General features: G+C 44.1%; 1 protein-coding gene across 1 annotated transcript; it reads right to left on the bottom strand.

Moving 5' to 3' along the window:
• Positions 1 to 13,737: 13,737 nt before the first annotated feature.
• On the bottom strand, positions 13,738 to 19,109 carry LOC132893980 (b(0,+)-type amino acid transporter 1-like). Its single transcript, XM_060933164.1, has 6 exons — positions 18,399 to 19,109; positions 18,052 to 18,185; positions 17,806 to 17,935; positions 17,520 to 17,644; positions 17,034 to 17,121; positions 13,738 to 13,968 (listed from the first exon to the last, which is right to left on the bottom strand). Exons 1-6 carry the CDS (start codon positions 19,107 to 19,109, stop codon positions 13,738 to 13,740), a joined length of 1,419 nt encoding a protein of 472 aa, XP_060789147.1.
• Positions 19,110 to 24,713: the final 5,604 nt, after the last annotated feature.

Genomic DNA, 24,713 nt, shown 5'->3' on the forward strand with positions numbered 1-24,713 from the left:
GGACTGTCATTTTTCTTTACTTAGTTGAGTAGTTCTTGGCATAATATGGATTAGAACAGTACTCAAATAGGGCCATTCACTGTATAGACCCCTTTCACTGACGTCACCCGAAACCGGAAGTAAACAGACCCTGCACCATTTTGGAAGACCAACAAACTCGTGATAAGGGGATAATAATGGCAGTGGTATGTGAACCCACGAGAATAAAGTGGAGTGGCAAACGACTTAAACAAACAAATCTGAGCTGTTTTATTTATGATTTATTGGCCCAACAGTAGACTTGAAAGAAACCTGTGTGAGACTTGGCAAAAAACTGTGGATATAATGGATAAGTCTGTGCATGATCTGCGGACACTTTGAGGTAAGCAAACACAAGAAATTCAGATTTAAAACATGCTAAAGTGGCCCCAAGTTGATAACTGTATGAGGAGCAAGCCTCCCAGACTTCTACAATTTAATAATAATAATAATAATTTAGGATGGGGCGGCACGGTGGTGTAGTGGTTAGCGCTGTCGCCTCACAGCAAGAAGGTCCGGGTTCGAGCCCCGTGGCCGGCGAGGGCCTTTCTGTGCGGAGTTTGCATGTTCTCCCCGTGTCCGCGTGGGTTTCCTCCGGGTGCTCCGGTTTCCCCCACAGTCCAAAGACATGCAGGTTAGGTTAACTGGTGACTCTAAATTGACCGTAGGTGTGAATGTGAGTGTGAATGGTTGTCTGTGTCTATGTGTCAGCCCTGTGATGACCTGGCGACTTGTCCAGGGTGTACCCCGCCTTTCGCCCGTAGTCAGCTGGGATAGGCTCCAGCTTGCCTGCGACCCTGTAGAACAGGATAAAGCGGCTAGAGATGATGAGATGAGATGAATAATTTAGGATGGTTTGGGGCTTGCTCGCTGCTGCCAGGTTGGTTGTTGAGTAGCCTGACTGTTTTTTTTTCTTGCGTGTGGTATCATTGTTGACGCGAGGTTGTTTTTTGAACATGCCAATGTGGACACGATTTCCCCTGATGAGTTATGACTTCAGACGCGATGCGTGTGTGGAGGTGTGGAGTCCGTGTGATATGTGCGTAAGATAGGCTTCTCATGTGTTTGGAGATCCGCGCTCCGAGACAAGCGCAAGCACACACACCCCCAAGGGAAAAAAAGGGGCCCCCCGAAAATATCGGCATAGTTTGAACACTGAGTGTAGGCACTGGGTGTAAACAAGAAATAGTTTACAATGTCTGGGTAGCAAACAGATGGCAGAATTGGTGTCAGGTCCTCCTTATGTTTCCATTCTCCCTTGCCGCGAGTCTTATCATATGGGTCAAACCCATCAATCACAGCCAGTTTCTCCACATACCGTGCCCTTTCTGCAACTGGTAATGTACTCACATAACCAGAATTATCATCCATCGTGTCACTTTACTCTCGCTCGTACTTTGTTTTATATTGTGAGTGCATGTACTTGGTCTTCCAATATGGCGCCTAACAAAATCTCGCGGCGCGGTGACGTCATGTGAAAGGGGTCTATACCCACTCTACCTCTTCACAACACAACTGATGGTCTCAAACACATTAAGAGGTCAAGAAATTCAAGAAATTAACTCTTGACAAGGCACAGCTGTAAACTGAAAGCCATTCCAGGTGACTACCTCGTAAAGCTGACTGAGAAAATGCCAAGCTGTGCAAAGCTGTCATCTAAGCAAAAGGTGCCTACTTTGAAGAATCTAAAATATAAAACATATTCTGGTTTGATTAACACTTTTTTGTTTACCAAATAATTCCATATATATTTCTTCATAATGTTGATGACTTTAGTATTAATCTACAATTCAGAAAATTGTAAAATAATGAAAAACCACTGAATTAGAGGCGATTCCAAACTTTTCACTGGTACTGTATATATATTCAAAGTCCCTCTCACACCAGAATCTGGTCTTCCCAGGCAGTCTCCTGTCCCAGTACTAACCAGCTCTTTGAGGTGTATGGGTGCGGTGCCAATTTCCATAGCCCTTGGCCTCTCACCTAAGAAGAAGAAACCTTTATTTGTCACATGCACATTTCAAGCACAGTGAGATTCATCCTCTGCATTTAACCCATCTGAAGCAGTGAACACACACACACACACACACACACACACACACACACACACACACACACACACAGAGCATAGTAGGCAGTCACGGGGGATTGCTCTAAGACAACGAGGGAGGCTCAGCCTCCTCTAAAAATGACGAACATCGTGTAGGATGAATTGCGCTAGGCTTATGTTATAGCCGACCTTATAACATTGCTATTTCAGATCCAGAATCATAGAAATATATGTGCTCAACCCACTACAGTGCGAAACCATTCCGTTATAACTTTCCCCAGTTCGCCTAATGTGTGCGTGAGTTTTTCCCCCTCAACAGCGCGATGCAGCCCAGCCTCAGTGGATTGGGAGCTATGTGCTTGTCAATCTCAAAATGCAAGACGATTATTGGACAAATACCGTGAAAACGCCCACCCACGGAGTCTCACGGACTCCCAGCCTCAGTGGACTTCAACGGCATTTGGGAGCGATGCGCTTTTCAATCTCAAAATGCAAGACGATTATTGGACAAATACTGCGAAAATGCCCGCCCACGGACTCCGAGCCTCACATGGGAGGGACATGGCAGTTTCCGCGAGGAGACTGGTGATTGGTGAAAGCGGCTGGATATTTTCTTTGATTGACAGCTCGTTTCAACGATAGACAGGCAGCGGTACAGTGTTGCCAGATTGGGCGGTTAAGTGTATTTTGGCGGGTTTTGAACATATTTTGGGCTGGATAACGTCAGCAGTATCTGGCAACATCAGTTCAGTCCCATGCGGATTCGCAAGTGCTGTGGTTGTAAGAGATCAGCTTACATTTCGATTTCATTCATTACATACGGTTTCTACCAGCTTTTTTAGTTTGTATATATTTTCATTGTAAATAAAGTGTAAATATAGTGTTGTCAAGTTTGCTATGTTAGTTCCAGAAATTTCGTTTATTTGAGTGACTGAACTTGAGGGGGCTAGTCAGCTAGCAAGAAAGCTGCGCACGGATGCCAAGCATTGCTGATTTAATTTTGGCGAAGCCATTTGCCAGTCTTCCTTTCGAGGAAAAAATTAAAATTAAAGAGCAGGGTAGGCCAATGCCTCAAATTGACTTGGTGAAAAAGGTAGGGAATAATACTCGTTCCTTTCAGCTCTCCTGGTACGAGAACGTGAATTGGCTAACAGCAAGTGACCCACATCAACAACAGTAAATAGGCTACTTTAGTAATATGTCATGGATGGACCAAAAATATAGAATCTATTTAAAATGTTTATGCTGAGTATATTATATTGGAATATATATTTCTCTGGATATGAATTAAACACAGCTACAATTTGGAAAACGTTTTTAAACAAAAAACACAACCGAGAACATTTCACACTACAGACCTGGATTAAAAGTGAAGGGTTATCAAAATTGTCAATAAAACATTTCTCAGTCAAAATAAGTAAAATATAGGGAAAGTGTCACTGAATGAAATGTGTGGCACCCAGCTCTACTGCTGAGGTTCCTGACAAAGAGCTGCTTTCAATACACTGAGTGCAGAATTATTAGGCAAGTTGTATTTTTGAGGATTAGTTTTATTATTGAACAACAACTATGTTCTCAATCAACCAAAAAGTCTCATAAATATCAAAGCTGAATACGTATGGAAGTTAGAGTGGGGCGTTTTTAGTTTTGGCCATTTTAGGAGAATTTGTATGTGTTCAGGTAACTTTCACTGTGCAGAATTATTAGGCAACTTAATAAAAACCAAATATGTAGCCATTTCACTTATTTATTTTCACCAGGTACACTGATATGACAACTCTAGATTTGCAAATAAACATATCTGACATTCAAACACAAAACAAAAACAAATCAGTGACCAATATAGCCACCCTTCTTCATGAGGACGCTCAAAAGCCTTCCATCCATAGATTCAGTCAATTTCTTTATCTGTTCACGACCAACATTGTGTGCAGCAGCAACCACGGCCTCCCAGACGCTGTTCAGAGAGGTGTACCATTTTCCCTCTTTGTAGACCTCACGTTTTATAATGGACCACAGGTTCTCTATGGGGTTTAGGTCAGGTGAACAAGGGGGCCATGCCATTATTTTTTCACCTTTCAGGCCTTTACTGGCTAGCCACACAGTGGAGTATTTTGACGCATGAGATGGAGCATTATCCTGCATGAAAATCATGTTCTTCTTGAAAGATGCTGACTTTTTCCTATACCACTGTTTGAAGAAGGTTTCTTCCAGGAACTGGCAGTAGGTCTGGGAGTTGAGTTTGAGTCCATCCTCAACTCGAAAAGGTCCAACAAGCTCATCTTTGATGATACCAGCCCATAGCAGTACTCCACCTCCACCTTGCTGGCATCTGAGTCAGAGTGGAGCTCTCTGCCCATTACTGATCCAGCCACAGGCCCATCCATCTGGCCCATCAAGAGTCACTCTCATCTCATCAGACCACAGCACCTTAGAAAAATCAGTCTTAAGATATTTCTTGGCCCAGTCTTGACGTTTTATCTTGTGTGCCTTACTCAGTGGTGGTTGTTTTTCAGCCTTCCTTACCTTGGCCATGTCCCTCAGTATTGCACACCTTGTACTCTTTGACACTCAAGGAATGTTGCAACTCTGGAATATGGCAGAACTGGATGCTAATGGCTGCTTGTTAGCTTCACGCTTGATTTTCCGCAGATCATGTGCAGTTATTTTGCGCCTTTTTTTTTCCACACGCTTCTTTCGACCCTGTTGACTATTTGCAATGAAACGCTTGATTGTTCGGTGATCACGTTTCAACATCTTCGCAATTTCAAGAGTGCTGCATCCGTCTGCAAGACATCTCACAATTTTAGACTTTTCAAAGTCTGTCAGATCTCTCTTCTGACCCATTTTGCCAGAGGAAAAGAGGTTGCCTAATAATTATGCACACCTGATATAGGGTGTTGATGTCATTAGACCACACCCCCTCTCATTACACAGATGCACAGCACCTGATATACTTAATTGGTAGTAGGCTTTCAAGCCTAAACAGCTTGGAGTGGGACAACATGCATTAAAAGGATGTTGTGGTCAAAATACTCACTTGCCTAATAATTCTGCACTCAGTGTAATGATCAATTTTTAAACAACATGCCACAATTTCTCTCATTCTCTCTCATTATCTCTAGCCGCTTTATCCTTCTACAGGGTCGCAGGCAAGCTGGAGCCTATCCCAGCTGACTACGGGCGAAAGGCGGGGTACACCCTGGACAAGTCGCCAGGTCATCACAGGGCTGACACAGACACAGACAACCATTCACACTCACATTCACACCTACGGTCAATTTAGAGTCACCAGTTAACCTAACATGCATGTCTTTGGACTGTGGGGGAAACCGGAGCACCCGGAGGAAACCCACGCGGACACGGGGAGAACATGCAAACTCCACACAGAAAGGCCCTCGCCGGACCCGGGGTTCGAACCCAGGACCTTCTTGCTGTGAGGCGACAGCGCTAACCACTACACCACCGTGCCGCCTGCCACAATTTTAAAATATAAAATGTTAAAATATACCCCCCCCCCCAACACCACCATCATGTATATTGGACAGTAGGCTAATGGGCCAAAAGAACCTGTTATTTCACAGTTTGTGACCCTGCCAACAATCAGCCAGATCAGAGGCAAGAGTATGGGCAAAATTGATGTGTTTTTTTCTTTTAAAATCTGGAAATATCGTAACCGACCAGCCTCCCCTGTTTGAAAGACTACCAGCCACCACTGTAGGCAGCCCAGGTTCAGGGTTCCCGCGGGGTCTAAAAAAGTCTGAAATTCAGAAAGTTAAATTTTAGGCCTTAAAATGTCTAAAAAACACACATATTTTCATCCCAGGTCTAAAATTTTATTTATCCAAGTCTAAAATTCTTACATCCACTCAGTCCGTTCCTAGAAGTGCCTGCAAAACATTAATAAAAAATGTGCCGGTTGCGTTGTTGTCTGCCTGCTAAAAAACTTCAATCACTGATGATCGTGGCAAGTATGCAACGGTCCAGTTTGTCCACTACGCCTACCGTAGTTCTACCTTCTAAGTTCCCGCCGAGTTTATGCAGTCTGTGGCAGTCAGAGGAGGTTAGCGGTTGTGTTGGCAGTGCGATGAAGTGTGGATACTAGCGCGTTGAATAATAGTGAGTAAAGAGGTTCACATACTTTTGCCACTCACAGATATGTAATAGGGCGGCACGGTGGTGTAGTGATTAGCGCTGTCGCCTCACAGCAAGAAGGTCCTGGGTTTGAGCCTTGGGGCCGGCGAGGGCCTTTCTGTGTGGAGTTTGCATGTTCTCCCCGTGTCCGCGTGGGTTTCCTCCGGGTGCTCCGGTTTCCCCCACAGTCCAAAGACATGCAGGTTAGGTTAACTGGTGACTCTAAATTGACCGTAGGTGTGAATGTGAGTGTGAATGGTTGTCTGTGTCTATGTGTCAGCCCTGTGATGACCTGGCGACTTGTCCAGGGTGTACCCCGCCTTTCGCCCGTAGTCAGCTGGGATAGGCTCCAGCTTGCCTGTGACCCTGTAGAACAGGATAAAGCGGCTACAGATAATGAGATGAGATGAGATGAGATGAGATATGTAATACTGGATCATTTTCCTCAATAAATAAATGACCAAGTATAATATTTTTGTCTCATTTGTTTAACTGGGTTCTCTTTATCTACTTTTCGGACTTATGTGAAAATCTGATGTTTTAGGTCATATTTATGCAGAAATATAGAAAATTCTAAAGGGTTCACAAACTTTCAAGCACCGCCGTAAGTATGAAAAACGAGAATGTTCTGCGAGCAATAGGCTGAAGCACACTATCGCTAAAAGGAGCTGTGTTGGGCTGGAACGGTGGGTTAAATAGCCGCTCACATTAGCGCGGAGAGCTTTCACACTGTAGACCAAGGGTGCCCAATTTGGGGCCCGCGGGCCAAGTTTGGCCCATGTTCCGTTTTTTTTTTTTGGCCCGCCTCATTTTTCCCATCTGTGCCCGCCCGTCAGTGCCAGGTCTGTGCCCGCCCGTCAGTGCTAGGTCTGTGCCAGCCGCTGGGAATTTCTGTCCCAACGGCTCCGAAGAGTTGCCTGCAGTTCACTTTCTGACCACAGTTTTATAAGGGGGGACAAGGGGGCGCTGTTGAGTTGCTGGCTCTTCTGCCTGTCAGCAGGCTCATGACCCGAGTGAGGAGCAGAGGTTACAATGAGCGCTGTGTTAGGCAGTGGCACACGGATAAAAGAAAATTCAAAAATAGTTGGCAAGATTATTTTTTTTCACGGAAATCGATTCCTCGACAGTGTGCCTTATCTGTAGACAGAGAGTGGCAGTTTTGAAAGAACATCCGTAGACATTATGAAACAAAACATTTACCCAGTGGCGGCTGGTGAAAAAAATTCTTGGTGGGGCTGGTGTGTGCCAGTAGAGTTCCCTGCCTAGTCCAGTATAAGCATTCAAATGAACAGTCAGAAAATGACAACAATTCCACAATAATAATTTAATTTCATTCTCAAAATCAGCAGTTTCACAAATAAAGTAAATTAACAATTTACAGCTATATTAGGTTCCATTTATGCTTTGGAAAGGAACGGTATCGAATACAATACTCAAGTTCTTGAGAGAAGTTTACAGCAAGGGTATGATTTCAGCTAGAGCCCTGCACTCCCGCGGGAGTCCCGCGGGACCCGCCGCAAAGCAGTGCGGAGTGGGACAAATTTTGAAAGCTCATTGCGGGCGCGACCGGAAGTGCACATATGTGGCGCGGGTGAGAGCGGTGATAAGCTGCAGTCCCGCTAACTAAAAATGTGCTTAAAATAAAATGTACAAATTATTAATTTATATCTATCATATATAATTTGCATTGGATATTTTATTTGGCATTAATTAAAACATTTTAAGATGCTTGAATTTGTAGAGAGAGTTTGATTGCCAGAGGAATAGCATCTTAAATTTGCCATTGATCACCCTAAGGGGAAATCCTTTGATCACTCTAATGACTTGCAGTTGACACCCAACTAGCAAGAAAACCATGAGTGAAATGATTTACGGCTTGCGTTAATCTACAACTTTAGTCAGAGAGACATGTTACACAGTGACGGTAGGCTTGACTCAATGCTATCCAAGAAATCCTTCCTGTAATATGCAAATTTGGCTGTCCAATCAGAGGCGGCCAAATTTGCATATTACAGGAAGGATTTCTGGGATAGCATTGACTCAAGCCTACCGTCACTGTGTAACATGTCTCTCTGACTAAAGTTGTAGACTAGTAAATGAATTCACTTCTCTTCCTCGCTCTACTTTACAATAAAGAAAAAAAAAAAACCACACACACCATTGGTACAAAGTAAGCCCATTTACTTTTCTGTGCTGATCAGAGAATTACAATGGTTTCTCATATGATAAAAATGTGTGATTCATGATTAAATATTATAATCCTTTAACAGCACTTATTATTAGAGATACTACATGCTGAATTCCAAAACAAGGTAAATAATAACGTGAGCTGTAGATATTTATGCTGAAATCCACTCAAAGTAGGGGACGTTGTGTCAAGACAAGAACTTTCCTGAGAAATAACGCGAACGTCTGCATCATGCGGGATTTGCGGGCGGGGGCGGGAGTGGGACAAAATATGGCAGGCGCGGGCGGGAGCGGGACTGAACATCGTAATTTTTTTGTGGGCGCGGGCGGGAGCGGGACTGAAAATCATAATTCTTTGCGGGCGCGAGCGGGAGTGGGACTGCACAATGCGGGCGCGGGCGGGAGCGGGACTGAAAAATCCGACCCGCGCAGACCTCTAATTTCAGCTGAATCTATATATCAACAGTGTGAACAGTGTGTGTGTGTGAGTGTGAGAGTGTGTGAGAGAGAGAGACAGAGTGTGGGTGTGAGAGAGAATGAGTGAGTGAGAGAGAGGGAGGAAGGTTGCTAAGATGAGTGTGGGACTGAGTGAGAGAGAGAGAGAGAGAGAGAGAGAGAGGTGGTGTGTGTATGTGTGCGCGCGCGCGCGTGTGTCTGATTCTAAGGCGAGTGTAAGATTTCTGTGTGAGACAGTGACTATGAAATGAGGTGTGTGTGTGTGTGTTCTGAGCTCGGTGTATTTCTGTGAAACGAGAGAGAGAGAGGGGGAGTGAAACACAGTGTTGACACTCTTGTTGTGAATACAAACTATGACAAGAAAGATGTGTGATTATTGTCCAATATGAACCAAAAGTCTAGTTTTGAACATCAAAGACAGAGAGAGAGAGAGAGAGAGAGAGAGAGAGAGAGAGATGCATTTTCTGTAGCGGGGCGAAATTTCCAGCGCCCCAAAACCATTAAATTCGGTGATGCTGATTGGCCAAATATTTATGATTTTTCCCGAGCAACCATACACGATTGGCTATTTCGCTGCACTTCTGGGGCACTTTGCCGAGCGCCCAAGAAGAGAAATGATACGAGTCTATCGGTGGAAATTCACCACTGAATGAGAGTCAGTTGGTGGAAATGTTGTTTAAATAATTCAGATCGCATGTAGGCACACACTATTAAGTAAAACTGACATTGATAATAAAATTTGTAAAAATATATAATCGATATATTTTATATTTTTTTCCCCTCCACATCTGAGAGGGCGGCGCCCGAGCGCCCCCTATGGGCCAGCCGCCACTGCATTTACCTCAGTTTGCGAAATACAGTGGTGAAATAAGAAAGCAGAAGGCTAGCGAACTGTTAGCCAGGCTCAGTGCCCAACAACGCATGTTATTGCAGCCGTCATCTGCTCAAGAAAATGCAACTAAGGCCAGCTATAAGATCAGCGCAATGATAGCGAAATCTGGGAGATCTTTGTCATGTGGAGAGTTTGTTAAAAGTTGCCTGACTGTGGCTGCAGAGACTGTGTCCCCGAGCCAGACACGGGCCTTTTCGCAAATTAGTGTATCATGGAACACAGTTACCCGCCGCATCGAGGACATGGCTGAGGATCTCAGAGAACAAATCATTGGTAAAGCATCCAGATTTACGGCCTTTTCTATTGCTTGCGATGAGAGCACCGACATATGTGACTATGCACAATTGATGGCGTTTTTGTGCGGAGTCAGTGAGGATTTTGAAGTGACCCAGGAGCTGGCTGGCCTTGAGACACTTTCAGGTACAACATGAGGGAAATGTTGTGTTGTGTTCTATATTGCTCAGTTCACATTATCCAATTCCATACCTAATACTCAATCTAATTTCACATTCAGTCTAAAGTAAATTCTCTCTGGTTTCATAAGTTGGGCAGTCCAGCTGGTTTCAAATGACTTAAAAGGCACAGTGTTACAAGGGCATGTGTTATTGCTCAATTCACATTTTAGTTAATTTTTAAATAGAATTGTATATTTGGTTGTCCTGGACCTTATCCAACTGTTTTCAACTTGTTCAAGCTACCAAAGCACTTTTTGTAATATAGTCTGAAATGTTGCTTTCCTTTCAAATATGTTTCTACTGCTTAAAATAAGCCATGTGGATGTTCTGTCATCTTCTGAAATTAATAAAGGTAGGCCTACTATAAATATACAAAATATGTGTTTAATTGCTTTAAACATTTACATTTGAGTTTAATGATCTTAGCCTATATAAAAATGACACGTTTCAATAAAATGTAAGGTAACATAATGTGGACGTTCGTTTTTTTGGCCCGCGGCCCACCCACAGAATTAACTTTTGGCCCATTGTAGAGAAGAATTTGGGCACCCTTGCTGTAGACAATCTTGGCGTGCACATTACATGTCGTCAACGTTACCATGACAACATGGAGCGCATGAGTCCAGTCAGCGTATTCAGCTTTCTAACAGTGCTCTTTTTAAAAAAATATATATTATTCTCTCCCCAATGGTGTGTCTTTCCTGGCTTTATTATTTAGTATTTATTAATTTTGCATTCATATTTTGCAATGATTTCACACCTCTGTCTCAAATGGCCCCTGTTTGCTCCGCTACTGCTTAAAAACCTGCTGTCTCCCTTGTATACCTCTCGCAAGGTATGACTTGATTTCATTGGTAAATCGCTGCCGCCTTGCGTGAGTTTGCTGTTTAACTGGAAGCACATGTGCTACGGGGCTACTATGTATGTTTTAACTATTAGTTTTAAAAGATGTGTATGCATTTTTACTGTTAATATGGTTGAAATGGTTGCTACAGCAAGTGGAGGTCTGCGATGCTGTGGTTTGCAGCATGGGGTTCACATGAGCAATCAAGAAAGTCATCATCTGACAACAGTGCATTATATAATAACGCTGTTTTATTACCAGAACACCATTAACCAAAAGTTTAAATGAGTTCTGTTGCAGTTAGGGGAAAAAACCAAACCCCTACAGACAGCATTTACTGCACAAATGCCCTTTATCACTCTATTGTCTTGTACTTTTGTTGCTATGTGACATAATGTACTAATGTTGCCATATGACATAAATAAGCACACAATCAGTTTGTATCCCTGATAGTCAGTTTACCAATACAAATGACTTTGTTTTGAGAATTGAACTTGATTGTCTTTTTTTGGGAAGGGCGGGGGTAGGGCAGGTTGTAATGCTTCGTGTTGGTCTAAAAAAATTTTCATAATGGTCTTAAAAAGTCTAAAAAAGGTCTAAAATTGAACTTACTGAATCCTGCAAGAACCCTGAGGTTGCAGTCAGGGGTTAGATAACTTGCTCAAGGGCACTTCAGCCCAAGGCCACCCCATGTTAACCTAACTGCATGTCTTTTGGCCCTTTTCCACTACCCTTTTTCAGCTCACTTCAGCTCGCTTCAGCTCACTTCAGCCCGACACGGCTCGCGTTTCGACTACCAAAAAACAGCACGACTCAGCTCGCTTCAGCCCTGCTTAGCCCCTAAAACTCGCACCGTTTTGGAGTGGGGCTGAAGCGAGCCAAAGCGAGCCGAGTGAGGCTGGGGGCGTGAGCAGACACTCCCCTGTGCACTGATTGGTGAGGAGGAGTGTCCTCACATGCCCACACACGCCCCGCGAGCACGCTGGGATCTGTAAACACTGTAAACCCGGAAGAAGAAGAATTACGAATTACGAGAATTTCTGAAGCCTTATGTGCCTCGCCTCATCTATACGCTCTTGCCAGTATCTGTTGGCGTTGTCGGTGACAACAAGCCACAGAACCAAGACCAGCAACACTAACGATTCCATGTCCATGTTTATTGTTTACTATTCGGGTCGTGAGACTACCGCTTAAAAGCTCACTGATGTCACTGTTTGCGCTGCTTAACGACATCACGTGACGTCCACCCACTTTCGCTAACTCCACCCAATGTGTCCACCCACTTCCAGCCAGCACGGTTCAGCGCGGTTGTAGTCGAAATGCAACTCCAATAGCCCCACTCAGCTCGACTCAGCACGGCACGGCTCAGCCCAACTCAGCCGCGTTTGTAGTGGAAAAGCGGCATTTGAACTGTGGGGGAAACCAGAGCACCCGGAGGAAACCCACGTAGATACGAGGAGAACATGTAAACTCCACACAGAAAGGCCCCTGCCAGCGGCTGGGCTCAAACCCAGAATCTTCTTGCTGTGAGGCGACAGTGCTAACCACCACACCACCGTGCCACCACCTATAAAGTTAGGGTTACAGTGGCAGGCTAGTCCTCTGCTAACTGCAAGAATTTGACTCCCTACTCACATCTGTATTTCAGCGTGCCTTGTCAGACAGTAGTAGATACCATTTTTATGATGGTCTTTGGTATGACCCGACTGCAAGTAGAACTCGCGATCTCCCCGTTGAGAGGCAAACACGCTAACCACTAGGCCAACTCAGTGTGTGAGTGAGTGAGTGTGTGTTAAAATGAGCCTTACAGAACACAAAAGTTTACTTATGAATGTTCAGAGAAGGCACCATTAACATGTACACCTTTAATGTTAACAAACTTCTTCATTACTAGAACAAACCTTTTGACATTTTGTTTTTTCCCCCCTTCTGTTTTTGTTTAGATTGAGGAACACAGTTTCAATGGCTGGAAAGTAGGATGTCTCAAGGCGTTCTCAGACTGCTATTTGGAAAAATAATTCATTTTAGTCCCAAAATTTGTTGTTTAACAAATCACAAAATACTTGTCAGAAACTTTACAAAAATTCATTTTGAGAGCAACAAGCCTGTGAGAAACATGGTTGTGTTTGAAGGGCGGCACGGTGGTGTAGTGGTTAGCGCTGTCACCTCACAGCAAGAAGGTCCGGGTTAGCCCCGTGGCCGACAAGGGCCTTTCTGTGTGGAGTTTGCATGTTCTCCCCGTGTCCGCGTGGGTTTCCTCCGGGTGCTCCGGTTTCCCCCACAGTCCAAAGACATGCAGGTTAGGTTAACTGGTGACTCTAAATTGACCGTAGGTGTGAATGTGAGTGTGAATGATTGTCTGTGTCTATGTGTCAACCTTGTGATGACCTGGCGACTTGTCCAGGGTGTACCCCGCCTTTCGCCCGTAGTCAGCTGGGATAGGCTCCAGCTTGCCTGCGACCCTGTAGAACAGGATAAAGCGGCTAGAGATAATGAGATGAGAATGAGATCTTTATAAGCCAAGACAGTGTCTTTTATTTTCATAAAAGGCAACATACCCACATTTTTTTTTTACTTCTACAACTAATACAGACTCTGAATGCTCACTGCACATATACACTGGTAAAATCATGAAAAAAACATTTTAAGAGCCCAGTATTGACTGGGGGGGACACTCTGCTTTACAAGCTGATGTGGTGTTTTATACATTTTTATCAGCTGGCGCCACCTCCAGGAAGAGCTGCAGGATCACTGTGAGTTTGTCCAGCAGGCCTGGACACAGTTTGAAGTGAATGAATGGAATATAAATTAAAGCTCCACTTAGGATGAAGAGGGTGACATACAGGTACTCAAGCTGAGGATTGTCAATGATGGGTGCTAGAACCAGGAACACAGCCATCAGCAGCACCAGGACAGGGATAAAAATGGGTACCTGAGAAAACCATACACAAACATTTATCCATTCATTTTCTTCTGCTTTTCCTTCATAAATATTAAACACGTCAACTCAAACAGTCAGAGAATCTATGTATCTTTGTTCTAACAAAATATGGCTCAACAGAAATACTTTTTAAAGAATAGCATTTACACTAAAAATATTTGTGCCAAAATAATTGAAACAACAATGTAATGTAATTATTGTACAAAGTCAAATAAATTGTCATTCTTGAAAAATGTATTAGTTTATATTTGCTCTCAGTCCTGCAGGAAACCTGTTGGTGCCTTTCATCATGTCCTGTTTCCCTGAGATATAAATATGAGGTTGCACATGTGAAAAATGCTTTTGTAATCCATTGACATGAGAAACAGCAAAGAAAATTCAACACAAAAGAGACACAGTCATTGACCTGCACAAATCAAGTAATGAAAATATAAATACGTGTTTAAACACACACACACTATTAGGACCATGACAAAATGACTGAAAATAACATACTTTTTGTATCACTTAATCTTTTTACATATTCATTTTTACTCATTTTCATGACATTTAGCCATACTGTGCTAAAGTCTGACGCATCCATTAATTATTTTATGTAAAAAAAATTCTTAAATGTTTATTTTATCTCTTCTGCATTTGAGTATCGTTGGAAAAGAGCAAAATTGCAGTGGCTCATTATAATTTAAATAAACAGGCACTTTGTTTTGAATAGGGCTGTTTAGACAGGGTGAGAAGGGTACCGTTGTGCTTTATTTTTGTGGTATTAGGGAAGAAAATGGGGATGAATCAAGAAGCCTTTAAGCACACACACATACCCAGAGCAGTGGGCAGCAATGCCGCAGGGAGCAGTTAGGGGTTAGGTGCCTTGCTCAAGGGCACTTCAGCCCAACCTCAGGCCATGGCTGCCCCATGTTAACCTAACCCTATGTCTTTGGACTGTGGGGGAAACTGGAGCACCCGAAGGAAACCCATGCAGGCACAGGGAGAACATGCAAACTCCGCACAGAAAGGCCCCCGTCAGCCACTAGGCTGAAACCCAGAACCTTCTTGTTGTGAGGTGACAGTGCTAACCACTACACCACCATGCTGCCCGAACCACCCTTTTAAAAAAAAAAAAAAAACAAGAGTACAAGCAAGGTCAAAACACAGAACTAACTAGAAATACAAAACAAAGGAACAAGTAAATGCTTAGGCTTTTAATTAAGGCTTAGGAATGCAAAATTAATGACAAGACTGATGAGACAAAAATCACAAGAGGGGATAAATATTACATTAAATTACATTATGCTTCCAACATTACAGGCATTTAGCAGACACTCTTATCCAGAGTGACGTACAACAAATGCAAAAGTCTGGTACATAAAGTGCTGAACTTCCAGACAAGAAAATTATAGTGCCAACTGAACATGTGACAGTAACACTTAGTGTAATATTCTGTTGAAGTAACAATCAACAAGCAGCCAACCATACAAATGAGCTGACAAAGTACAACTATCCATCCATCCATTATCTGTAACCGCTTATCCTGTGCAAGGTCACGGGCAAGCTGGAGCCTATCCCAGCTGACTATGGGCGAGAGGCGGGGTACACCCTGGACAAGTCGCCAAATCATCACAGGGCTGACACATCGAGACAAGCAACCACTCACACTCACACCTACGATCAATTTAGAGCCACCAATTAGCCCAACCTGCATGTCTTTGGACTGTGAGGGAACCAGAGCACCCGGAAGAAACCCACACAGACACAGGGAGAACATTCAAACTCCACACAGAAAGGCCACTATCGGCCGCTGGGCTCGAACCCAGAACCTTCTTGCTGTGAGGTGACAGTGCTGACCACTACACCACCATGCCACCCAAAGTACAACTAAATAGAGAAAAATAAAACCCCAACGGTGAACCGAGTCATCATGACCAGCCTGGACAGTACACAGCCTGGGCTGGTCAAGACAGCTAAGACAACTGTGCAATTACACAGTGGGCAGGGAAGCAGGGGACAGGTGCAGCCTGAAGACGTGGGTCTTCAGTCTGCACGTGAAGGTGATTGTGGAGTCAACAGTTCCGACCTTGACGGAAAAGTCATTAAATAATAAATAAATTTAAAAAAGACAAACTAATCAAACTTAGACAGACAAATTAACTTAGAACACCTGGACACACTTGGGAAAACACCAGTGATAGGACAGGGCAGAGACGAGACTCAAGTCAATACAAAGGCACATGAAAGTGTAAACAAAAGGTCTCAGTGAGGGGAGTAATTTGTGACATAGATAAGAAAGAAAGAGACTCAGTGCGGTTATTTTCTCTAGGGCAGGCAACACCAAGTATTAATTGTAAGGGTGCTGATAATTTTGCAACCAGTGTTTTGGAGAAATATCGCACTATAGGTAGTTTTATTGTTATTTGCACCTCATCATATAGGAATAAAAAATAAATTAGGTGTTTGTGTTAGGGTTTTGCTGGGATTCGAACCTGGTTCGTTGGTGTGATAATCCAGCAAACCCCACTAGGATGACTCAAGTGCAGAGGCGTGAGGCGGAAGTAGAAAAGTATCAAAAAGTTTATATACAATATTTACAGTCCAAACAAAAAAATATAATCCAAAAAACGCTCAGAAGATGAAGGGAAAAAATAAAATATCCAAAAGGTCAAAGTTAAATACAAAAGCAAAAAACTAGAAAAGAAAAGGCAAAATACCAACGCTCAGAAGATCAAAAAACAGTAAACACAAAGTCCAAAAAGAAAAGCAAAGTGCAAAACCAAAGTGACAACGGCAAGGAACACAGAACAGAGGTAACTGGAGCTAAACATAGCACAAAGACTCCGTGACAAGAGGACTGAACTCAGGGGGTATAAATACACAAAATAAATTGGAAACAGGTGACACTAATGAAAACAGGCAATCAACACCAACACAAAACACAGGACACAGTGGCGACCTCTAGAGGCCAAACAAACATGGACAAAAAACAGGAAATAACAGCGGCCTCTAGAGGCCAAAACAGTCCCAGTCCTAACAGTTTGGGGGGCTTTGAGCATGTGAATCTCTCTCACCTTGTATAAACGAGGAATATCCGAATTTCTAATTTTTAGATAGAGCAGTGATGATATCGTAAGTCCATGGAAGAACCAGGATATGAAGCTGAAGATCAAATGGAGTGGAATTAGAGGAAAAAGAGGTTGATGCAATAAAACTGATCACATCACATGACATGCATAACCTAAATTAAATACACATTTATATTGTTGCGATTTCAAAGACATGGAGTTCAGCCAAATGATTTGATACTGCTGTATTTTCACATGTATAATAACTCTTATTATGAACAGGCAGCTCTTATAATCAATTTTGTCATGTGTTTATCATCAGTCATATAATTTATGCAACAGCAATGCTGTTGTATGCTGATATTTACTATACATTTATTGCACCCTTAATTAATTTTATTATTCAGAAGCACTATTAAGCATTCTGATCTCGGTATATTACCCTTTAAGTGGAAATAATAATAAAAGGTACTGGACTACTGTTATCCATACCTAGAGAAGTTGATTATGCGCTGGAAGTCTCCAAAAATGAGCACAATGAAGGCAATGATGGTGGTAAAGATGAGAGCTGGAGAAGGCGTGAGGTGTCGCACATGGGCCATGGCCAGAATGCTCGGCTGAAAAAGCAAAAAAAAAAAATCACCAAAGAAAAGCCTTTTAGGACACAACATCTTAGGGCAGACATTTAGGGTGTTCTTGATGCAAATACAAATCAGATCATCATAGTATATTTTTAAAAGGTATAACTGTAAATATTAAAGGTTTCATTAGTACTTACCATATGACTCTCTCGGGCAGCTACAAAGCAAGTTCGTCCTCCACTGAAGAAAGATCCATTTAGTGTGCCAAAGGAAGATAATGCTGCTGCAATAGACATCATCCAGCCCCAGCTGCCCAACACCTTATTGCTGTTCTCAGAGAAAAGATGGTGAGCTAAGTGGGTCTTCTTTATGTTTAATGAATTTTGTGCTGTTCCAGAGGTGTTACAAGCATTATGTTCTGCAATCGCAAGCAGATGACTTACCCCCAAGTAACTGCCACAGCACTGGATATTATCATCTCTCTAGGATTCAGGACAGCCAGATAACTGACATTGACTAGCAGGTAGAGGATTGTTACCATTGGGATGGCAATCATGAATGTCCGGGGGAGATTTACCTTACACCAATGGATATAATTTAAAATTCAGTACAATTAATTTTTTCTGAATTTACAAATTTCATAAAAGTCATTCATGCAGAAACAGATTTCTGTTTCCTCTAGAGAATGATGCATATTTACAAACTGACTATACCATTTGAACAATTTGAGATATTAAAAGATATACTGTGTCAAGTATATAATATTGAGACAAAAGCTCATGCAACCTACCTCTGGCTTTTTCACCTCTTCAAGAACAACGTTTAGATTAACCCATCCTGCAAAAGACCAGAGTCCCTGATACAGAGCCATTCCAGTAGTACTGAGTTCCAAAGTTGTGCCCTCAAAGGCAATGCCTGGATATCCAAGGCTTCCCAGGTCATTTTGGGCCATGGTAACTATTCCACCAATAATAATTATTATCAGACCCATAATTTTAGCCACCAGGAAGATAATCTGAATGGCCATGGTGAAGCGAACATTCAAAATATTGACTATAGTCACTACCAAAATGCACACCCCTGCAAGACATTTCACCAGCACTGTAGGTGGAATGCAGCCTGGATAAAAAGGAGCCACAGCATACTGAGCTAAACTTAAGGCTACAGCTACAATACTTGACGGCTTCATCACGATTACATACGTGAATGCTACAAAGAATGCAGGTAAAGGTCCACAGATCCTCAAGATGTAGATGAAATCTCCTCCAGACTCTTGGAAGATGGTACCAAGCTCTGCATAACTGAGCACAGCACATAAAGTCACCAGGCCACACACAGCCCAGATGATCAAGCTCGCTCCAGGGCTTCCAACATTGGATATCACAAACTGAGGGGACATAAAGATCCCTGATCCTATCATAGTGCCTGCGACCAGAGATACCGCACTAATTAACCCTACCTCCCGCTTCAGTTTCAGCCCTTCGTACTTGTTGCTTGTCATGCTGCTGTTGTGTGAGTGAAAATGAGCTTAATGAATGTTTCTGTTAAATAAAATACACAAAGCATGGGTAATAAGATCCTAAGTATCTTATTCTGCAAGTTCTGCAACCCAGGACATCGCGCCACCCAACAAAACAGTCACATGTCATATATTCATCAAATGGTCATTCTTTGTGATGTGCATGTTGCAAAATGTGTGAAAATGTAATGTACAACATGCACATTACCTTTTGACCTTTGTATTTCTGATTAAATATTAAAAGTTAAGACAGCTTGGTATGTAGTATAGTGCAGAAATCTTTGGTCAACCTTGAGAATTATGTTAATTTATCTGTGTAGTTAGTAGCTGGGGTTAAATTGAAGAAGGGAGGTTAAAGTACATACAGTATGAAGCAAATTGGTTTTTCATTTTTACCTACTGGGCACATAAAACACTTGTACATGGAAAATCTGTATCAGCAAAAGAAAATCCTATTAAAATTTAGTCACAAACCCCAGCTATACCTAAAAAAAAAAAAAACTCCAGAGGACTGGGCTGAGTTTTATGTAGGACACACTTTGATGATGTCACGTTGGTTGCTAAGTGCTTGTTTTTCACGAAGATTTGTTTGCGTTTACTGTCTGCCGTAGTGAAATGCAATATGTGACAGTAAGTTTGCAACCAACACGACATCATGGCGGTGTTGTATGATGCATTTTGGGTCCGACTTATGAACGGACAATTTTTTAGTAAACCCACAAAACTTTTTGCTTCATAAAAACATCAGTTTTTATTATTTCTGTCTCAAAATTTGCAGTTGTATGTTTCAGCAGTATGTTTATTGAAATACGTCAAAAAAATCCATGTCATATGCAGTTTAAGGGAAATGAGCACTCTCAGTCCAGGACTATAATTTAATATAAATGTAAACCATAGCCATTTGAGAGCTTCTAAGTAATTTAAGACTATTGTAAAATATTGTGAATAAACATTTCATCAGTAAAGTGAAAAGTGTTTCTTTAGATACTTTAAAGGCTTCTTCTAAAAAGAGTCAATTCTTCACTTAACACTAGCCATGTATTTAAATCCTTTATAGTAGTAGTTATCAGACCCCTATTAAAAAATCTGACATCGACCCTTGTCAGCTGTCCAACTATAGGCCAGTATCAAACCTCCTCTCTTTATCTCCAAGATCCTAGAAAAAGATGTGGCTCCTACCTACATAGGAATAACATCCATGAAATGTATCAGTCAGGATTAAAACCTACAACCCCAATTCCAAAAAAGTTGGGACAAAGTACAAATTGTAAATAAAAACGGAATGCAGTGATGTGGAAGTTTCAAAATTCCATATTTTATTCAGAATGGAACATAGATGACATATCAAATGTTTAAACTGAGAAAATGTATCATTTAAAGAGAAAAATTAAGTGATTTTAAATTTCATGACAACAACACATCTCAAAAAAGTTGGGACAAGGCTATGTTTACCACTGTGAGACATCCCCTTTTCTCTTTACAACAGTCTGTAAAAGTCTGGGGACTGAGGAGACAAGTTGTTCAAGTTTAGGGATAGGGATGTTAACCCATTCTTGTCCAATGTAGGATTCTAGTTGCTCAACTGTCTTAGGTCTTTTTTGTCGTATCTTCCATTTTATGATGTGCCAAATGTTTTCTATGGGTGAAAGATCTGGACTGCAGGCTGGCCAGTTCAGTACCCAGACCCTTCTTCTACGCAGCCATGATGCTGTAATTGATGCAGTATGTGGTTTGGCATTGTCTCGTCTCGTCTTCTTCCGCTTATCCGGGACCGGGTCGCGGAGGCAGCAGTCTAAGCATGGAAGCCCAAACGTCCCTTTCCCCAGACACCTCGGCCAGCTCCTCGGGAAGAACACCGAGGCGTTCCCAGGCCAGCCAAGAGACATAGTCCCTCCAGCGTGTCCTGGGTCTTCCCAGGGGCCTCCTCCCGGGGGGACATGCCTGGAACACCTCCCCAGGGAGGCGTCCAGGAGGCATCCGAAAAAGATGCCCGAGCCACCTCAGCTGATTCCTCTCGATGTGGAGGAGCAGCGGCTCTACTCCGAGCTCCTCCCGAGTGACTGTGCTTCTCACCCTATCTCTAAGGGAGCGCCCAGCCACCCTGTGAAGGAAACTCATTTCGGCCACTTGTATCCGCGATCTTGTTCTTTCTGTCATTACCCAAAGCTCATGACCATAGGTGAGAGTCGGAACGTAGATCGACCGGTAAATTGAGAGCTTTGCCTTTTGGCTCAGCTCCTTCTTCACCATGACGGACCGGTAAAGCGACCACATCACTGCGGAGGCTGCACCGATCCGCCTGTCGATCTCACGCTTCATCCTTCCCTCACTCGTGAACAAGATCCTGAGATACTTAAACTCCTCCACTTGAGGCAGGACTTCTCCACCAACCTGGAGAGGGCAAGCCACCCTTTTCCGGTCGAGAACCATGGCCTCGGACTTGGAGGTGCTGATTCTCATCCCAGCCGCTTCACACTCGACTGCAAACTGCATCAGTGCATGCTGAAGGTCCTGGTTTGAAGAAGCCAACAGGACAACATCATCCGCAAAAAGCAGAGATGAAATCCTGTGGTTCCCAAACAGGATTCCTTCTGGCCCCTGGCTGCGCCTAGAAATTCTGTCCATAAAAATTATGAACAGAACCGGTGACAAAGGGCAGCCCTGCCGGAGTCCAACATGCACTGGGAACAGGTCTGACTTACTGCCGGCAATGCGAACCAGACTCCTGCTCCATTCGTACAGGGACCAGACAGCCCTTAGCAAAGAGCCCCGAACCCCATACTCCCAAAGCACCCCCCACAGAATACCATGGGGGACACGGTCAAATGCCTTCTCCAGATCCACAAAGCACATGTGGACTGGTTGGGCAAACTCCCATGAACCCTCGAGCACCCTATGAAGGGTATAGAGCTGGTCCAGTGTTCCGCGACCAGGACGAAAACCGCATTGTTCCTCCTGGATCCGAGGTTCGACTATTGGTTGAATTCTCCTCTCCAGTACCCTGGAGTAAACTTTCCCTGGGAGGCTGAGAAGTGTGATTCCCCTATAATTGGAGCACACTCTCCGGTCCCCTTTCTTAAAAAGAGGGACCACCACCCCAGTCTGCCACTCCAGAGGCACTGTCTCCGACCGCCACGCGATGTTGCAGAGGCGTGTCAACCAAGACAGCCCCACAACATCCAGAGACTTGAGATACTCAGGGCGGATCTCATCCACCCCCGGTGCCTTGCCACCGAGGAGCTTGCAAACCACCTCAGTGACTTCGGCTTGGGTAATGGATGAGTCCACCTCTGAGTCATCAGCCTCAGTTTCCTCAGTGGAAGACATGACGGTGGGATTGAGGAGATCCTCAAAGTATTCCTTCCACCGCCCGACAATGTCCCCAGTCGAGGTCAACAGCTCCCCACCCGCACTGTAAACAGTGTTGGCAGAGTACTGCTTCCCCCTCCTGAGGCGCCGGACGGTTTGCCAGAATTTCTTCGAGGCCGACCGATAGTCCTTCTCCATGGCCTCCCTGAACTCCTCCCAGTTCCGAGTTTTTGCCTCCGCAACTGCCCGAGCTGCAGCACGCCTGGCCTGCCGATACCCGTCAGCTGCCTCAGGAGTCCCGGAGGTCAACATAGCCCGATAGGACTCCTTCTTCAGCTTGACGGCATCCCTTACTTCCGGTGTCCACCACCGGGTTCGGGGATTGCCGCCACGACAGGCACCGGAGACCTTGCGGCCACAGCTCCGAACAGCTGCGTCCACAATGGAGGTAGAGAACATGGTCCACTCAGACTCAATGTCCCCCGCCTCCCTCAGAAGCTGGGAAAAGCTCTTCCGGAGGTGGGAGTTAAAGACCTCCCCAACAGAGTGCTCGGCCAGACGTTCCCAGCAGACCCTCACCATACGTTTGGGCCTGCCAGGTCTGTCCAGCTTCCTCCTCCGCCAGTGGATCCAACTCACCACCAGGTGGTGATCAGTTGACAGCTCAGCCCCTCTCTTCACCCGAGTGTCCAAGACATAGGGCCGGAGATCAGATGAAACGACTACAAAGTCGATCATCGACCTCCGACCTAAGGTGTCCTGGTGCCACGTGTGCTTATGGACACCCCTATGCTCGAACATGGTGTTCGTTATGGACAAACCGTGACTAGCACAGAAGTCCAATAACAAAACACCACTCGGGTTCAGATCGGGGAGGCCGTTCCTCCCAACCACGCCCTTCCAAGTGTCACTGTCGTCGCCCACATGAGCATTGAAGTCCCCCAGTAGCACAATGGAGTCCCCAGTCTGAGCACCCCTCAGTACCTCTCCCAGGGACTCCAAGAAGGCCGGATACTCTATACTGCTATTTGTCCCATAGGCACAAACAACAGCAAGAGCCCTCTCCCCAATCCGAAGGCGCAGAGAGGCGACCCTCTCGTTCACTGGGGTAAACTCCAACACATGGCGGCTGAGCTGGGGAGCTATAAGCAAGCCCACACCAGCCCGCCGCTGCTCACCACGGGTGACTCCAGAGAAGTGGAAAGTCCAGCCCCTCTCTTGGTTTGGCCTGTCACCTAGGACCTGTCTGCCTTGGGAAACCCTGACAGGGGCATAATGCCCCTGACAACATAGCTCCTAGGATCATTCAAGCACACAAACCCCTCCACCACAATAAGGTGGCAGTTCTAGGAGGGGGGTTTGGCATTGTCATGTTGGAAAATGCAAGGTCTTCCCTGAAAGAGACGTTGTCTGGATGGGAGCATACAGTATGTTGCTCTAGAACCTGGATATACCTTTCAGCATTGATGGTGTCTTTCCAGATGTGTAAGCTGCCCATGCCACATGCACTAATGCAACCCCATACCATCAGAGATGCAGGCTTCTGAACTGAGCGCTGATAACAACTTGGGTCGTCCTTCTCCTCTTTAGTCCAAATGACACGGTGTCCCTGATTTCCATAAAGAACTTCAAATTTTGATTCGTCTGACCACAGAACAGTTTTCCACTTTGCCACAGTCCATTTTAAATGAGCCTTGGCCCCGAGAAGACGTCTGCGCTTCTGGATCATGTTTAGATACGGCTTCTTCTTTGATTTATAGAGTTTTAGCTGGCAACGGCGGATGGCACGGTGAATTGTGTTCACAGATAATGTTCTCTGGAAATATTCCTGAGCCCATTTTGTGATTTCCAATACAGAAGCATGCCTGTATGTGATGCAGTGCCGTCTAAGGGCCCGAAGATCACGGGCACCCAGCATGGTTTTCCGGCCTTGACCCTTACATACAGAGATTCTTCCAGATTCTCTGAATCTTTTGATGATATTATGCACTGTAGATGATGATATGTTCAAACTCTTTGCAATTTTACACTGTCGAACTCCTTTCTGATATTGCTCCACTATTTGTCGGCACAGAATTAGGGGGATTGGTGATCCTCTTCCCATCTTTACTTCTGAGAGCCACTCCAAGATGCTCTTTTTATACCCAGTCATGTTAATTACCTATTGCCAATTGACCTAATGAGTTGCAATTTGGTCCTCCAGCTGTTTCTTTTTTTGTACCTTTAACTTTTCCAGCCTCTTATTGCCCCTGTCCCAACTTTGAGATGTGTTGCTGT

Source organism: Neoarius graeffei, chromosome 11, assembly GCF_027579695.1.
Source record: "Neoarius graeffei isolate fNeoGra1 chromosome 11, fNeoGra1.pri, whole genome shotgun sequence".
NCBI lineage: Eukaryota > Metazoa > Chordata > Actinopteri > Siluriformes > Ariidae > Neoarius > Neoarius graeffei.